This window comes from Hyaena hyaena, unplaced genomic scaffold (assembly GCF_003009895.1).
Source record: "Hyaena hyaena isolate Hyena2069 unplaced genomic scaffold, ASM300989v1 scaffold_372, whole genome shotgun sequence".
Taxonomy (NCBI): Eukaryota; Metazoa; Chordata; class Mammalia; order Carnivora; family Hyaenidae; genus Hyaena; species Hyaena hyaena.
Genome location: NW_024081004.1, coordinates 14634 through 32193, shown reverse-complemented (window position 1 = coordinate 32193; position 17560 = coordinate 14634). Strand labels below are relative to the sequence as shown.

At 38.0% G+C, this 17560-nt stretch overlaps 1 protein-coding gene across 1 annotated transcript in view; it reads left to right on the top strand.

Moving 5' to 3' along the window:
- Nucleotides 1-17560, top strand: part of LOC120244161 (UDP-glucuronosyltransferase 3A1-like) — a 34560-nt gene that overhangs the window by 4031 nt on the left and 12969 nt on the right. The window contains 3 exon segments of the mRNA XM_039250530.1: nucleotides 12221-12296; nucleotides 12528-12566; nucleotides 14890-15480. Of these exon segments, the coding sequence (XP_039106461.1) occupies nucleotides 12221-12296; nucleotides 12528-12566; nucleotides 14890-15480 (706 nt within the window).

The window sequence follows — 17560 nt, the reverse complement described above, 5'->3', positions numbered from 1 at the left end:
GCTGAATAATTTTTCATTATAAGTACATGCCACAATTTGTTAATGCAGTCTTTATCTGTCAGTGGACATTTGCAGTGTCTCCCCCTTTTGGACATTGTGAATAATGCTGCTGTGAAAGCTGGTGTACAAATATGTATTGGGTGCCTACTTAGGACCATTTTAATCGCTTTCTAGTTTAGGGTCTTAATTCTTAATAACATTATTTATATACATATCTCTTTGTGTCTGCATTGATGACAGACATGATTAAAGAACTGTAGTTTGTTAATATTCAATGTAGTAATTCTTGATTTTGAAAATTGCAATTAAATGTAATTAAACTTTGAATGAAGTTATGTTAATTTAAAATTTAGATTGATTAAAAAATAATTTCGGCAGGGGCTCCCACATGGCTCAGTCAATTAAGTGTCTGACTTTGACTCATGTCATGATCTTGTGGTTTTTGAGTTTGAGCCCCGCATTAGGCTTGTCGCTGTCACCACAGAACCCACTTTGCACCATGTCTCCCTCTCATTCTGCGCCTCCCCTGTTGATTCTCTCTCTGTCTCACTCTCAAAATAAATGAAATAAAACTTAAAAAGAAAGAGTCTAGATTTTCTTTCAGTATTCCCCTATCACAAGCATTTCTGAGGCTTTGAAACAGCAAAGTCATTCTTTGCTTCGGGAATAGAGCTTAACTAGACATCCCCAAATAGGGAAAACATATGATTGGTGTATTATTTCTGACCTGCTTCCTATTACAGTGTATTGCAACATTTGTGGGTTTTTCTTGACGAGGGTGCTATTTGGAGGGCTCCTTTTTAAAGTAAACATTTACTGAGGAAATGCTATGTGACTATCACTGGGTAGATGTTTTTATATTTACACTATCATTTAAACTGAAGCCTGATCTTTAATCCAAAGTAAATGTTTAACAGTGTTTGGAAAGCAAATGTGGGGATAATCTTTTCGAACAAAATTTCTTAGAATTTCTTCAAATTGAACCATTCAGAGGTTCCTGTTGACCTGTGTGTGGACTGGTCTGTCTTCTGACCTTAGGAAACAACACACCCAGTGTTATTTGTGCATGTGATGTGGTATTGGTGGAGGGCTGTATGGAATGCTTTCTTTTTTGTGGTCTTCAGGTCACAATAAATACCTTTGCTTTAGGGATTTATTCTCTTTCTTTTTTTTTAATTTAAATTTTAGTTAGTTAATATACAGTGCAGTATTAGTTTCATAAGTAGAATTCAGTGATTTATCACTTACATTACAACCCCCAGTGCTCATCACAAATGACCTCTTTAGTGTACCCATCACCCATCTAGCCCATCTCCCACCCACCTCCCTCCATCAGTCCTAGTTTATTCTCTGTTGTTAAGAGACTCTCTTCTGGTTTGTTTTCCCTTTCTTTTCTTCCCCCCACCTCCCTATATGTTAATCTGTTTTGTTACTTAAATTCCACATATTAGTGAAATCATGTGGTATTTGTCTTTCTCTGATTGACTTATTTTGCTTACCATAATATATTCTAGCTGCATCCATGTTGTTGCAAATAGCAAGATTTCATTCTTTTTGATGGCTGAGTAGTAATCCATTTATCTATCTATCTGTATCTATATATACCACATCTTCTTTAACCTTTCATGAGATGATGGGCACTTGGGCTCTCTCCATAGTTTGGCTATTGTTGATAATGCTATAAACATCAGGTGCATGTATGCCTTTGAATCAGTATTTTTGTATCCTTTGGGTAAATACCTAATAATGCAATTGCTGGATCATAGGATAATTTTGTTTGTTTGTTTGTTTGTTTGTTTGAGGAACCTACATACTGTTCTCCAGAGTGACTGCACCAGTTTGCATTCCCACTGGCAGTGCAAGAGAGTTCCCTTTTCTCCACATCCTCACCAACAATTCTTGTTTCCTGTGTTGTTAATTTTAGCCATTGTGACAGGGGTGAAGTGATATCTCATCTCCGTTTTGACTTGTATTTCTCTGATGATGAGTGATGTTGAGCATCTTTTCATGTGTCTGTTAGCTATCTGGATGTCTTCTTTGGAAAAGTGTCTATTTACGTCTTCTGCCCATTTCTTAACTGTGTTGTTTGGGTTTGGGGTTTTGGGTTTGGAACTTTTGTAAGTTCCTTAAAGATTTTGGAGACTAACCCTTTATTAGATATGTTGTTTGCAAATATATTCTTCCATTTTGTAGGCTGTCTTTTAGTTTTGTTGATTGTTTCCTTCATTGTGCAGAAACTTTTTACCTTGATGAAGTCCCAATAGTTCATTTTTGCATTAGTTTCCCTTACCTTCCCATAAATCATTTGTTGAAGAGACTGTATCTTTTCCATTGGATATTCTTTCCTCCTTTGTCAAAGATGAGTTGACCAGATAGTTGTACAATCGTGTCTATTTTTGTGCCAGTACCATACCGTCTTGATGACTACTGCTTTGTAATATAGCTTGAAATACAGAATCATGATGTCTCCAGTTTTGTTTTTTCTTTCTCAGGATTGCTTTGGCTATTTGGGGTCTTGTGTAGTTCCATAGAAGTTTATGATTGTTTGATCTAACTCTGTGAAGACTGCAGGTGGTATTTTGATAGGGATTGCAATCAATGTGTAGATTGCTTTGGGTAGCATACACATTTTAACACTATTTGTGCTTCTAATTCATGAGGATGGAAGGCTTTTACATTTTTGTGTGTCCTCTGTAATATCTTTCATAAGCCTTTATAGTTTTTAGAGTATAGATCTTTTACTTCTTTAGTTAGATTTATTCCTAAGAATCTTTTTTTGATGCAGTTTTTTAATGAATTTGATTTCTTGATTTATGTTTTTGCTGCTTCATTATTGGTGTATACAAATGCAACAGATTTATGCAGGTTTATTTTATATACTTAAACTTTGCTGAATTCATGTATTAGTAAATTTTTGGTTGTCTTTTAGGTTTTCTATATAGAGTATCATGTTATCTGCAAATAGTGAAAGTTTGACCTCTTCCTTGCTCTGATTGTATGCCCTTTATTTCTTTTTGTTGTCTGACTGCCAAGGCTAAGACTTCCAGTACTACGTTAAATAATAATGGTGAGAGTGGGCATCCTTGTCTTGTTCCTGACTGTAGGGGAAAGGCTCTTAATTTTTCCCCTTTGAGGATGATATTAGCTGTGGGTCTTTCATAAATGGTACCCATATGATACCCATATGATATTGAGGTATGTTCCATCTATTCCTACTTTGCTGAGGGTGTATATCAAGAATGAATGTTGTATTTTGTCAAATGCTTTTTCTACATCTATTTGAGAGGATCTTATAGCTCTTATCCTTTCTTATATTAATGTGGTGTATCATGTTGATTGATTTGTGGATATTGCACCACTTCTGCAATCCAAGAAGAAATCCCACTTGATCATGGTGAATAATTCTGTTAATGTACTGTTGAGTTTGATTTGCAAATATCTTGTTGAGAATTTTTGCATCCAGTTTCATCAGGGATTTTGGCCTGTAATTCCCCTTTTTAGTAGAGTCTTTGTCTGACTTTGGAATCAAGATAATGCGACTTCACAGAATGAGTTTGAAAGCTTTTCTTCTGTTTCTGTTTTTTGGAACGATTTGAGAATCGATATTAATTTTTCTTTAAATGTATGGTAGAACCCTTCCCCCCCCCCCCCCCCGGGAAGCCATGTGGCCCAGGTCCTTGTTTGTTGGGAGATTTTTGATTACTGACTCAATTCCTTTTCTGGTTATGAGTCTATTAAAAATTTCTATTTCTTCCTGTTTCAGTTTTTGTAGTTTATGCATTTCTCAGAATTTGTCCATTTCTTCCAGATTGCCCAATATGTTAGCATATAATTTTTATAGGTTTCTCTTATAATTATTTTATTATTGTGGTGTTGGTTTTGATCTCTCCTTATTCACTCATGATTTTTATCCAGTTGGGTTCTTTCTCTTTTCCTTTTGATAAGTCTGGCTATGCGTTTTTCAATTTTGTTTATTTTTTCAAAGAATCAGCTCTTAGTTTCATTGATCTGTTCTACTGGTTTTGTTTGTTTTTGTTTCTTTGTTTCTATATCATTTACTTCTGCTCTAATTTTATTATTTCCATTCTTCTCCTGGCTTTAGGCTTTATTTGCCATTCATTTTCTAGCTCCTTTAGGTGTAAGGTTAGATTGTGTATTTGCGACCTTTCTTGTTTCTTGAGAAGGTCCTTAACTGCAATATATTTTCTTCTTAGGACTGCCTTTGTTGCATCCCAAAGGGTTTGAACTGTCATGTTTTCATTTTCATTTGCTTCCATATATTTTTAAATTTCTTCTTTGGAACCCCTGGGTGGCTCAGTTAGTTAAGCATCCTACTTCAGCTCAGGTCATGATCTTGCGGTTCATGGGTTCCAAGCCCCTTGAACCTACTTCAAATTTTGTGTTTCCCTCTCTGTGTCTGCTCCTACCCCCCCCCCACCGTATTTTGTCTCTCTCTCTCATAATAATAAATATTTTAAAAAAGAAAAAAGTCTTCTTTAATTTCCTGGTTAACCCATTCCTTTTTTAGTAGGATCTTCCCTATCCTCCATGTATTTGGGGGCTTTCCAATTTGTTTCTTGTTGTTGACCAGAAGTTTCATAGCATTGTGATCTGAAAACATGCATGGTATGATCTTGATCTTTTTGTATCTATTGAGCGCTGATTTGTGACCAGTATATGACCTATTTTGGAGACTATTCTATGGGCACTGGGGAAGAATGTGTATTCTGCTGCTTTAGGATGAAATGTTCTGAATATATATGTTAAGTACATCCAGTCCAGTGTTTCATTCAAAGCCATTGTTTCCTTATTGATTTTCTGATTAGATGATCTGTTCATTGCTGTAAGTGGGGTGTAAAAGTCCCCGACTATTATTGTATTATTTTCAACAATTTCTTTATGTTTGTTATTAATTTATTGATTTATATATTTGGGTGCTCTCAGTTGGTAGTATAAATATTTACAATTATTAGATCTTCTTGATGGATAGACCCCTTACTTATGATACAATTCCCTTCATCATCTTTTGTTACAGTCTTTGTTTTAATATAAAACTTGTCTAATACAAGTATGGCTACTCTGTCTTTCTTTTGACATCCATGATCATGATAGATAGTTCTCCATCCCTTCATTTCCATCTGCAGGTGTCTTTAGTTCTAAAATGAGTCTGTCTTAGGCAGCACATAGATGGATCTTGTTATTTTTTAAAATCTGTTCTGATAAGGTTTGTCTTTTGATTGGAGGATTTAAACCTTTTACATTCAAAGTGATTATTCAAAGATATGAATTTAGTGCCATTGTGTTACCTGTAGAGTTGGTGTTTCTGGTGATGTTCTATAGTCCTTTGTAGTCTTTCTTGCTTTGGGGTTTTGTTTTGTTTTGTTTTGTTTTTGTCCACTCAAAGAGTCCCCCTTAACATTTCTTGCAGGCCTGGGTTAGTTGGTCATGAACTCCTTTAGTTTTTCTTTGTATGTGAAACTCTTTATATCTACTTCTTTCTGAATGACAACTATTCTGGATAACGAGTTTTTGGCTGCATATTTTTCCATTCAGCACAGTGAATATTTCTTGACCCTCCCTTCTGGCCTGCCGAATTTCAGTGGACAGGTCTGCTGCTAACCTTATGTGTCTACCCTTGTAGGTTAAGGGCCTTTTGTCTCTAGCTGCCTTCAAAATTCTTCCTTTATCTTTGTATTTTGCAAGTTTCATTAGGATATGTCATGGTGTTGACCTGTTTTTGTTGATTTTGAGGGGAGTCTCTATGCCTCTTGGACTTGAATGCCTGTGTCCCTCCCAAGATTAAGGAAGTTCTCAGCTAAAATTTGTTCAAAGAAACCTTCTTCCCCTCTTTCCTTCTCTTCCGGGAATACTATGATATGGATATTGTTTCACTATTGGAATCACTAAGATTCCTAAATCTCCCCTTGTGATTTAATAGTTTTCTTTCTCTCTTCTTTTCAGCTTCATTACATTTCATAATTTTATCTTCTATATCTCCTATTCTTTCCTCTGCTTCTTCAGTCCTCATTGTGACTACATTCACTCAATTTTGCATCTTACTTATAGCATTTTTAAATTTCAGCCTGACTAGTTTTTAAGTCTTTTACCTCTGCAGCAAGGGTTATTCTATAGCGTCTTCTATGCTTTCTTCAAGCCCAACTAGTGATCATATGACTTGTTCTCAATTCTTGATCAGATATATTGCTTATATCTATCTTGAGCAAGTCCCAGGCTGTAATTTCTTCTTGACCTTTCTTTTGGGAAGGAATCTTCTATGTTGTCATTTTGCTAAGTTTCTGTGTTCTGCATGTTTTCAAAGCTTGTTATGTTTCCTGCACCTGAGAATAATTCTCTATTAAAAAAGCGTCATACACTGTCCATTGTCTGGCACTTCAGGAAGTATTTCTGGTGTATACTCTGCACTCTGCTGTTGCATTTTGGCTGCCTTTCCCACTAGCCAGTCCTCCACAGAGCTCCTCCTTGCTTGCAGTGGTGAATGTTTGGACTTTAACAAGGTGTGCTTTGATTTGTTTGTTAAAATGAGCCTGGAAAAATAAAAGAAAAAAAGCCTAATCCCAAAAAAGGATAAAAGAAAAAGGAGTTAAGAAAAACCCAGACAATCAAAAAACTATAAGCCTGATTCTAAATAAAAAGAAATGAAAAAAAGGGGAGGGGGGAATCTGATCCTCCCACCCCCCCCAAAAAAAAGAGAGAGAAAAGGAAATGAAAAACAAACAAACCTAACAGACTAACCAGAAACTGCAAATCTGACTCCAAAAGAATGAAGGAAGAAAGAAACAAAGTAAAAAAAGAAAAAAATTAAGCCTTGTCCTATTACTATTACTGCAGGTGTTATTTTGAAGCACTCGATTTTCAGTACACTTGGTGTATGCAGGGTGCTGGCTCTGCTGGTCTTCTGGAGGAGAAGCCTACTGTGTTGGCTCATAGTTAGTTATACCCCAGTGAATAAGCAGGTGCTTTGTCGGGGAGGGGGGAGGGGTGGAGCGGGAAGGAAGAATTTGTTATAAGGGGGTCCCACCTCCCCTAGGGGCCACTGTGGTCCTCTCTGAAGTCTAACCCTGTCATTGTAGGGGGTAAAATGGCACCACCCCAAGCTCTCCTCCCAGGAAGGGTATCTCACGCCCCCTGCTGTTCAGGCAGCCCTCACAGAAAACCTAAGGCAGTGAGCCTCCCAGCTGTGCCACAACTCTCCTACATTTTTCTTTGGAATGGCTGGAATTCAAAACTCGAGATATTAAAGACCCAGCTCTGTGTGGGCCTGTCCCACTCCTCCGGAGTAAAACCTCTCCATGCTGTGTCTGATGTCCTTTGTCCCAGAAAAACAGTCCCATGTCTGGGTGGTGTATGCAATGTATGGTGTAGCACTGCTAAAAGCAGCATTAAGGTTATATGCCGTTTGTGAGCTCCTCTGTCCTCTGCTGATAAAAGGTTTTTTGTTGGCACCTACAGGGCCTTTTGAATTTGGAGAGGCAATATATCCTCTTCCAAAAGTGCTCCAGAAAGGGGAATGTTCTCTCCCAGTGCACCCTGATAATCCCTACAACATTCTTGCACTCCGGGGCCAGCTCTCTCCTCCCCAGGAGTACCACCTGCACCACCTACCTGGAGAAAATTATGCACTTGCAAAATGCACTACAAATTTGAGCTCCACACGTTGTTTGAAAAATAGTCTGCAGCACTATTTCTTGCTCTTCTGTCCATGGTCCAGAGAGGTTTTCCTCTTGTTAAAACCTGATGCTGTACTCTCAACCCCTCTTTCTTTCTCTCTTGTCTCTCCTTGGAAAGCATTCCCTCCCCTCTGCTGCACCGCCGTTTTTCTGTCCTCCAGCTCACTTTCAAGCACCTTGCACCTGCCATGTTGTCTTTCTCCAACTATGGAGATCCTTCTACCAGTCTCCAGATCAATTTCCTGGGTGGCCCAACTGATCTGACTTCAATATGGCTGTGTTTGAAGGCCAAGGAGAGCTCAGGGTCCCACTACTTCTCTGCCATATTAACTCCTCCTGTCTTGTAATATTTGAACCTTTTATTAACTCCTTTGGACACATTTCCCCATCTTGTTAATCTACTACTTTAATAAAGAAATGAAATTACAGTCACTGAACAAGTAAAGATCTTCAATATACACACGTGCTGCTGCTTCAACCGATATCTGACATTATAATTGGGTTATCGATAGAGTCTAGAAAAATGGTCTTGAACATACTATTGGTTGAATATACTAGATTGTCTTGAACATACTAGATTGTCTTGAACATACTATTGGTAAAATGTGGATGTTAAGAAACCTTTGGCAATCAATACATAAAACAAATCATGTTTTACACCTGAATGTAATGTAATATTATATGTCAATTGTATTTTAATAAAAAACATAAAAACTCTACTAATGAGGATGAAGAAGGAAGAGGGGAGCATGGTAGAAAACATCTATATTGTCTTAGACAATATGTAAATCATCATAAACACACTTCTGGTAAAAATATAGATGTTAAGGAATTCTTACTTCTTATAGTAAAATGTGAAAGGAAAGAGATAAATTGAAGGAAGAAGTATTAAACATAAAGGAATGAGGAGTTCACAATTTTGGAAACTCTCAGCCTATCCATATAGCAAAAGATTATAAAATTAGAGGATTGGCTGTCAGGAAAGAGAAAGTGTGGCTGGATAACCTCTTGCTATTTTCTCTGAATAGGTCAGAATATTTAGTCTAACAAACCTCTTTAAATATTAGGTGTGTGATTCAATGGGTCCCTTCAGCCATATTGGCTGTTGCCAATAGTAGAGATGAAATTATTTTAAAGATCTGTGGAGCATGTCCTATCCAGTGGAGTGAACTCCATGACATACCCAGAAGAACCAGAGGGTACCTGAGAATTTTATACCTGGATAAACACTGCTAGCTTGGATTGAAAAGGACAGAGAGTGACATGAAAGAAGCCTTTTGAACTCCCCCAAAGTAAGAAACACGATCATAAAATATTCAGCTGAAAAGTTGTGCTGTCTTTCATGAAGAACGAATGAAAACTCTTGAGTTTGAAGCAAGCAGTGAACCCAGAGGGTAAACTTCAAGCTCACAGGACTGAACTTTAATTCACAGATTATTTACAGTTTTTAAAACTTAACATTGTCCTCCCAGTTGGATGTCAACATTTCTAAGGGACAGAGATTCATATTTTCCTTCTATTTTCTTCCATTTTGAATGATAATGTCTGCATCTGGTATCTTAATATTCCTTGGGAGCAGATAAACTTGTTTCCTAATTTCATAGGTCCACAGATGGAGAAACTTTGCTTTTGTATGAATCATACCCAGAGTGTCCCGCCCACACTTGATTGAATTATGTGGATAATTTAAGTTGGGACATTTGAGCTAATGATATTTAGATGAGATTTTGAACTATGAATTGATGATGTGAAGGATTGAAACTTGTTGGAATGTTGGGGGTGGGGTGAATGTAATTTTTATGTGATATGTACATGAGACTTTGAGGCCCAGAGAGTAGACCATGGTGGTAGAAGATGATGCCCCCACCCAAAGATATGCTCTGCTCTTCTGAACCAGTGAATTTGCTACCTTATATGGCAAGGGGACTTTTCAGATGTGATTGATATAAAAATTTTGAGATGGGGAGAATATCTTGCATTATGTATTTGGGCCCTATATAATTATAAGAGTCCTTCTAAAAAAAGGACAAGACGAGAAGAGAGTAAGAGTAGGAAATGTGATGATGGAAGGAAAAGGCAGATGATGGATGATGCCATTGCCAGTTGAAAGGAGGCCATGAGCCAAGGAATGAAGGAAAAGACCAGAAAATGGATCGTCCTTTAGAGTCTCCCAAAAGATTGCTGGACTGCCCATACCATACTTTTGTCCTAATGACACCCACTTAGGACTTCTGATCTCCAGAACTATAAGATAGTACATATGTTTTGTTTTAAGCAACTAAGTTTATAGTTGACTATAAACTAAGTTTATAGTAATTTATTACAGCAGCAAGTGAAGACTAATATTGCTATCACAGGTGATCTAGATAACTCCAGGAAGAATGGGAAGAAGAACCTTTATAATGAAGGCAAATGTCAGCGGCACTAATGGCAGTGCCTATTGCATTGCAATTTGGACAGACTCTAGATCTTTTTGAATCTGAGCCTTACTCAAAATGGGTTGATTTTCAAAAATAAGCACTAATTTATTTAAGGAAAATGTATAATCAGAAACCTATTGTCTCCAGATTGCACAAGGGCTTAAGAGATGTTGGACTTGTCAAGATATTGTGCTGTCGTGAATTATCAGTTATTGTTTCATACATACAGAAGCCTCAGCCTATCAAATAATTCCCATGAATTTAGCTGAAGTCATAGGCCTTGAGCTCTGTGTGGGGCAATGGCATATCCTTTCATCTGAGCTCTTTGAGGATGTTTCTCTGTCCTGATGAATATGTCAAATGAATCTCTTCAGGGCCGGATATTGTCAATAAAATGTCCTGCCTGTGCTCCTGGGGAAAGTTGGATCTGGTTAAAATCTTGCCAATAAAGATTGTGGCCAATGGTCGGACTGTTTAAATACCCCATGGACAATCAGTTAAAGGTGTACTGTGTCTCTTCCAAGGTGAAGGCAAACTGACGCTGAGAGCCTGTTGACATAGGTACTGAACAAAACATATTAGCCAAAAGTATGATTGCAAAGTACAGTAAAACCTTGGATTGTGAGTACCTTGTTCTGTGAGCATTTCACAAGACGAATAAACAGTTCTAATAAAATTTGACTTGATAAAGAAGCAGTGTCTTGCAATGAGTATTACCCGATGCAGAAAATCACATGATCACAACTGAGCCAATGGTTCTTGACATTTACTTTGATATCTAAATGCTTTGGATTACAAGCATGTTTCCAGGATGAATTATGCTTGCAAACCAAGGTGTTATTATATTTTCTAGTGCATACTTGGATAGCATTAATTTCACTAAGTTTGGGCTTAGTAGTTTTAGTGTGCAGGATTATACATTAATCAGTCCCTGGTTTACACACAATTTGATTGAATGTTGTGACTGATGAAAGCTCACATGCATAAGACTGTGAAATTTTTATTACTCAAATAGTAAGGAATGTATTTTTTGGAAGAGTAGGACAGGCTCCTAAGCAAATCTGAAAAATGTCTTTCCAGAGGCTGGAGGGAGGAGTAGTTTGAGTTTTTATTGTGAGTAGAGAGTTGGGATGCATTGTGGATTCCCCCTCACTGGCCCTCCTTGCATGGTTTGAAATCCCACAGGGCCAAGGGAGGAAGCATGCTGACTGTCTTACTAGTTTGCCCAGTTGAAGGATCTCTATAGAAGAGGGCATTGGAGATAGGGCTTGAAAACTGTCAGCAGTCAAACATGAAAAATGGACTCAGACTTTTTATTACACATGGGCATATGGATGAAGCCATGTTGGTAAGTAGAGGTACAGTGGTTAATATTTATAGAAGTTTTTTTGTACTTTTTCGTGAATCAAAAAACTATTTGGATTTATCGCTCTAAATAATGAAAATGAGTTTTTCTAAAAAAGGAGGAGTAGAGGCTCTGGAATCAAACAGACCTGTATTTAAATACAAAGTCTGTCACTTCCTATGTGTGCAACCTTGACAAATTGTCTTAAATTCAATTAACTTTGATTTCTCACCTGTAAAAAAGACAAATAGCTATACCTTATGGAAGCTTTAAATGGAAGCTCTTATAACTTTAAACTGAACAGCATTCCTCAATCAGTGTAAGATCCTCTATTCATGTTAATCATTTTATAAGTTTAAATGAAAGAGAACACAACCAATCCATACAAAAACAGTTCAAAAAGTAAACATTTTAAAAACAGAAAATTATTTGAGCAAATAAATGATGACATTATCATGCTAATGTTAATCCATGTTTTATGGCATGTTTAACATTTTTAACCCATGGGTGGGTGTTTTTCTAGATATTATTTTATTTAAAATTTTTAATGTTTTATTTATTTCTGAGAGAGAGAGAGACAGAGTGAGAGAGAGTCAGAGTGAGCAAGGGAGGGTCAGAGAGAGGGAGACACAGAATCAGAAGCAGGCTCCAGGCTCTGAGCTAGCTGTCAGCACAGAGCCTGCCGTGGGGCTTGAACCACGAACTGCCAGATCATGACCTGAGCTGAAGTCAGACACTTAACCAACTGAGCCACCCAGCTGCCCTAGATTTTAAAGAGAAGGAAACATCATACCAAGTTATCCCTTGGCTCCCACCTGAAGATTTTAACAAAGAATTGAAGAATTATTTAGATTTTTTCTTTTTCTAAAATTTTTTTAATGTTTTATTTATTTCTGAGAGAGAGAGAGCGTGAGCAGAGGAGGGTCAGAGAGACAGGGAGATATAGTATCTGAAGCAGCCTCCAGACTCTGAGCTGGCTGTCAGCACAGAACCCAACATGGGGCTTGAACCCATGAACCATGAGATCATGACCTTAGCCAAAGTCGGAAACTTAGCTGACTGAGCCACCCAAGCGCCTCTAAATTTTTTTCTTAAAGAAGCTTTGGTTGGCAGGTAATTGTTATTTTTTTGAACCAAAAAGTCACTATTTTAGCAATATAAATGAATGGATTGATGCATGGATGCTTGGACTCTAGACAGAAGACAGGGATGGACGGATGGGTGGATGGATGAAGGGCTTGATGATTAGTGGATGGATGGAGAAACAAGTATTCACGCAAGTCATCCAGTGCAGTCACTGGAGATTCTTCTTTGCCTTCTCTGTGCCTCTTCCATGAATGGATTTCTGTAGCAAGTAGAGGTTGTGTCTTCTGGGACTTCCTTTCAACACGTCTGTTACAATCTTTGTTTATAAGCTCCCCAACACAAAAGCACAGGTACCTCAACCTCTCACTGTTGATAGAGAAATGAGAGCCACTTACTTTTCCTCCTTTTCTTCACACATAGTCTAGTTTTGGGGGGAAGAGTTATGAACAGTGGTTTTGTAGTAGTTGAACATCTCGCGATATAAAGTCCTTTTATTTTTTTATTTGGCCATGCAGGGTCCTTTTAAAAAAGCAATCAGCCTCATGCAAAATAAGACATGAGTCCTTTTCTTCATCTGAGTGGAAGTGAGCATACAACCATATAAAATTAGACATTGAAGTGGAAAGACAAACCTCCATTCCTACCTTAAATAATTATAGTGATCTTGCCTTCTTTCTACCTGAAAATTCTACTTACTAGTCTAGGTCTTGCTTACATTTGACTTTTTCCATAAAGTCCTTACCCAAACTGGGAGACCACAGTCCCTCCTGTCTAGAGTTGGTCTAACCTATTCATTTGACACTTAGTCTATATTATCTTGTCCTGTTAGTTATATTAAGTATAGGCTTTGTCTTTTCTCCCTTTATTTAATATTCTTGGAGACAGTCATAGGTAACCATTCATTCTTAAACCCTTGTTTCTAATGTTAGCTTAATTTTAAGCATGATTAATGAGGTATATCTAGGAATTTTTATAGCACTACTGTTAACATCTAAAATTCTGGTTATCATTCATTTGCTATGTGAAATCCTCAAAAAATGCATAGCAGAAGAGGATTTTATCCAGTCACTTCCATTGTATAACTTGAAGTTAATTCTAAATATCATGCAGAGTTCTGTATATTTCTAGTAAGTTCTCCACCTCTGGGCCTTCTCTATCTGGGGTGCACTGGCACAGTATTATTAAAGTGGTGCCAGGGTGTTGATTCTCTTGCTACTGTATGTAGCCCGCAGGTCCCATATGTCTTGAGCTATTGCACCTGTTAACTCAGATACCTTATAAGTAAAGATAAACATCATTATATATCTCCCTGTAGATTATACAAACAGGAAGGAAACAATCATATTCTATATAGGCAGTTATCAGAAAGCATTATAAGGAGATTGGCCTCTGGAATATTCCCATGGGCAAAGTCTTATGTTAGTATTCTTTGCCATTATCTTCTCTGGATATCTCAACCTACATTGACGTAGAAAAGCCAATAATATGTTTATTATTAATCAGGCTTTTCTTGCATTAAACTTGTAGGCATTAAATGAAGAATTCCCATTTTAGCTGTGTTTTGAGTTCTATATGATAAAATGGTCCCTTGTTCAAGGCGATCTGTCACATTCAGAATATACAATGATTTTTAAAATAGCCTATCTGGTCAATATTTATGGAACCGTGTCATCAAGTGACTTCCATGGTTTGACTGAGTAAATCAATATGTAAAAGAAAGTTTATGAGAATATTACAGAGTTTATCAAATAGAAAGAGATCTGTGAGATGTGCTATGGTCAGAGAAGGTTCTTAGAGCAGAAAGTCCACCAGTGGCAATTTGTCTTCAGATAACACAATTCAGTTGTGCCCATGGATTTCAAGATTTAAGAACTCAGAAATATGGATGTCTTTAAATGTTTATTTATTTTTGAGAGAAAGAGCATGAGCAGGGGAAGGACAGAGTGAGAAGGGGACAGAGGATCTGAAGCAGGTTCTGCAGTGACAGCAGCAAGCCTGATGTGGGGCTCAAAGTCACAAACCCTGAGATCATGACTTGGGCCAGAGTCAGGCTCAACTGCTGAACCAACCCAGGAGCCCCTATGTATTTTTTTTAATAAACTGGCACAGAGTGTGCTTAAGATTTGGATGAGGGAGAGAAGGGGAGGGGAGGAAGGGAACACTCTCAAGAGCAGAACATCTGCTCAGAGTGCCTGTGAAGATGGTACTAATGGACAATGGAAGAATAGGTGGGCTCTGCTGGGTGTGTTCTTGCTTACCGGAGATATTCTCTTTGTAGCCCAAAATTCTTTTATGTATTGTAAGATTAATGCATCCAATGAATATTTACCATTTGTTTTCTTTCCTACAGAGATATATTTGGAAGCTTTTTAAAACTTATGGAGCTCCTGGGGTTTCAATGCAGCCATTTTCTAAGGAGAAGTGATATCATGGATTCCTTAAAGAATGAGAACTTTGACCTGGTGATAGTTGAAAATTTTGGCTACTGTCCTTTCCTCATTGCTGAAAAGCTTAGAAAACCATTTGTGTCCATTCTCTCTTCCTTGTTTGGTGCAATAGATTTTGGACTACCAAGCCCTCTGTCTTATGTGCCAGTATTTAATTCTTTGCTAACCGACCACATGGACTTCTGGGGCAGAATGAAGAATTTTCTGATGTTCTTTGATTTTACCGTGAAACAGAGGCAAATCCAGTCTACATATGACAACACCATCAAGGAACATTTTCCAGAAGGCTCTAGGCCGGTTTTGTCTCATTTTCTAAAGAAAGCAGAGCTGTGGTTTGTTAACTCTGACTTTGCCCTTGAATTTGCTAGGCCCCTGCTTCCCAACACTGTGTATGTTGGAGGCTTAATGGCCAGACCTGTTGAACCAGTACCACAAGTAAGTGAAAATGTAGCTCTCTATATGGGCTTCATACAGAGCTCTTTAGTGCAGAGCTGGTGATTACCCTGCTAGTGGAATCCTGGGAAGGAAGTAGGGTGAGGCAAGTGAGGCACCTATGACATGCTTTTTAAAGGAGTACTAGTTTTGAGGGCCATACAATGATAGTGTTAGGACTTGCACAACCCTAAGATTGAGAGCTTCCTTAAATGGTACACCCAGGGTCCTCTCTAGTCCTGGCTTTGTTAGGATAAGCTCTTTATTTTATTTTAATTTTAGTAATCTCTACACTCGGCATGGGGCTTGAACTCAGCATCCTGAATAGCATGCTCCTCCAAATGAGCCAGCCTGTCACCCTTGGATAAGCCTTTTAATAAGTTGATATTTTCATGTGCATTTTGTATGATCGTATGTATAGTAATTAGGTGGCAAGTGTCCATTACATGGGAGAATTGTTAAAAGAGATGAGTTACTCACAATGAAACACACAACAATATGAGGATGTAACCAAGGTGTGTCTGGGTGGTAACAACTGCAGCCATCATCTCCAGAATCCTCTATCTTCTGATTTGATTGATCTGAGGTTAGGATGGGGCATTGTAAATTGTGAAAACTGCTAAGTTGGTTTGAATGCATAAACTCAGAAATATTCCAATAGAAGTTTTTTTAAATGTTTATTTTATTTAGAGAGAGAGAATATTATCATTAACAGGGGAGGGCTGAGAGAGATGGAGACTGAGAATCCCAAGCAGACTGCACTGTCAGTGCAAATCCCAAAGCAGGGCCCAAACTCAAGAACCATGAGATCATGACCTGAGCCAATTTTGAGAGTCAGACACTTAAACAACTGCCCCACCCAGAGGTTCCTCTGCCATAGATGTTTAATTGTTCTTAACTTTTATTTACTTAGTTATTTTTCTACAATAGAAGTTATTAAATAGAGAGGAATTAAGATGAGTTGGCTTCCTGTTGTCTATCAGCACTGGGTTGACATTTTGTGGAATTTATCATATATAATATCTTGCCACCTAGAGGGAACTATGATGATCTCTATTTTTATAAATGAGGAGACAGAGAATCAAGTGGTGTATAAGTGACTTTTTCAGTACCATATATTGCAGAGCTGGGGAGAGCCCAAATTTGACCTGGGTTTTCCAGGTACCCAAGTGTCTATGCTTCCTCTACTGACCTTGCACTGAGTGAACAGGAGGAGTTGGGGAATGATCTATGGGCTATATAGGCTTTGAGATGGTGGTAGAGTTTTTAAGGGATGGAGCTAGGGAGGAAATTGTTCCAGCTGGAGAGAACAAATATTTCAAAGTGTTAAAGTAGAAGTATGACAGGCATGACTGGATACCCTTGGTGACACTAGCTAGACTGGATCAGAAGATTCAATTGTGTAAATACAGCCAGGCCAGATTACGGGAGACTTTACTTCATAGGAGGGTAGGTGAGGCCTTGGTTCTAGGGCAGGGGGAGGGAGTTATTAAGCAAGAGCATAATGAGAGTAAGAGCTGCAATAGCTGTGAGATAACAGAGTCTTTTTCCAAAAATGTTTCTCTATATTTTCTAGTTTTTAGATAATGGATTTATGTGGCTTTGGTAATTAAAAAAATGACAAAGTGTTGTCAAAGTGGTCCTTTTGAGATAAGGTAAATCATCCAGTGTTATGCTGGATGGAGTCAATCCAGGGAGGGGGGTCTAGAAGCTGGGGTAGTTGGGCTACAGAAGTCCAGAGTCGGGGTCTGAAGAAACACTCGAAGCAAGAGCTGACAAAACTGTTAAAACCAAGATTATAACATTAAGTCACAACCTTCCTTAAGAATTTCCTGAGGACTTTAAAGAGTAAGCTGACCAGTTTGGGTTAGGCCTGGGCATCATCACTTTTTAAAAGTCTTCTTATGTGGATATAATTCGCAGTCATGTGGTTGAGCCACTGAGGTAAGAGATTATTTACAAAGATCAGTTAATAAGAATATCACAAAGTATCAGAGTGAAGCACTCTACATGGTGCATTGAGCCAGTGGTCAAGAGCCTTCCTCCATTTCTTCCACTTCTTCTTGTGCTAGATGCCTTCTTCTGTTTCTGCAATCTAGCCTCACATGTTACACCTCCCTCTGCTAGACCCTGACACCCCAC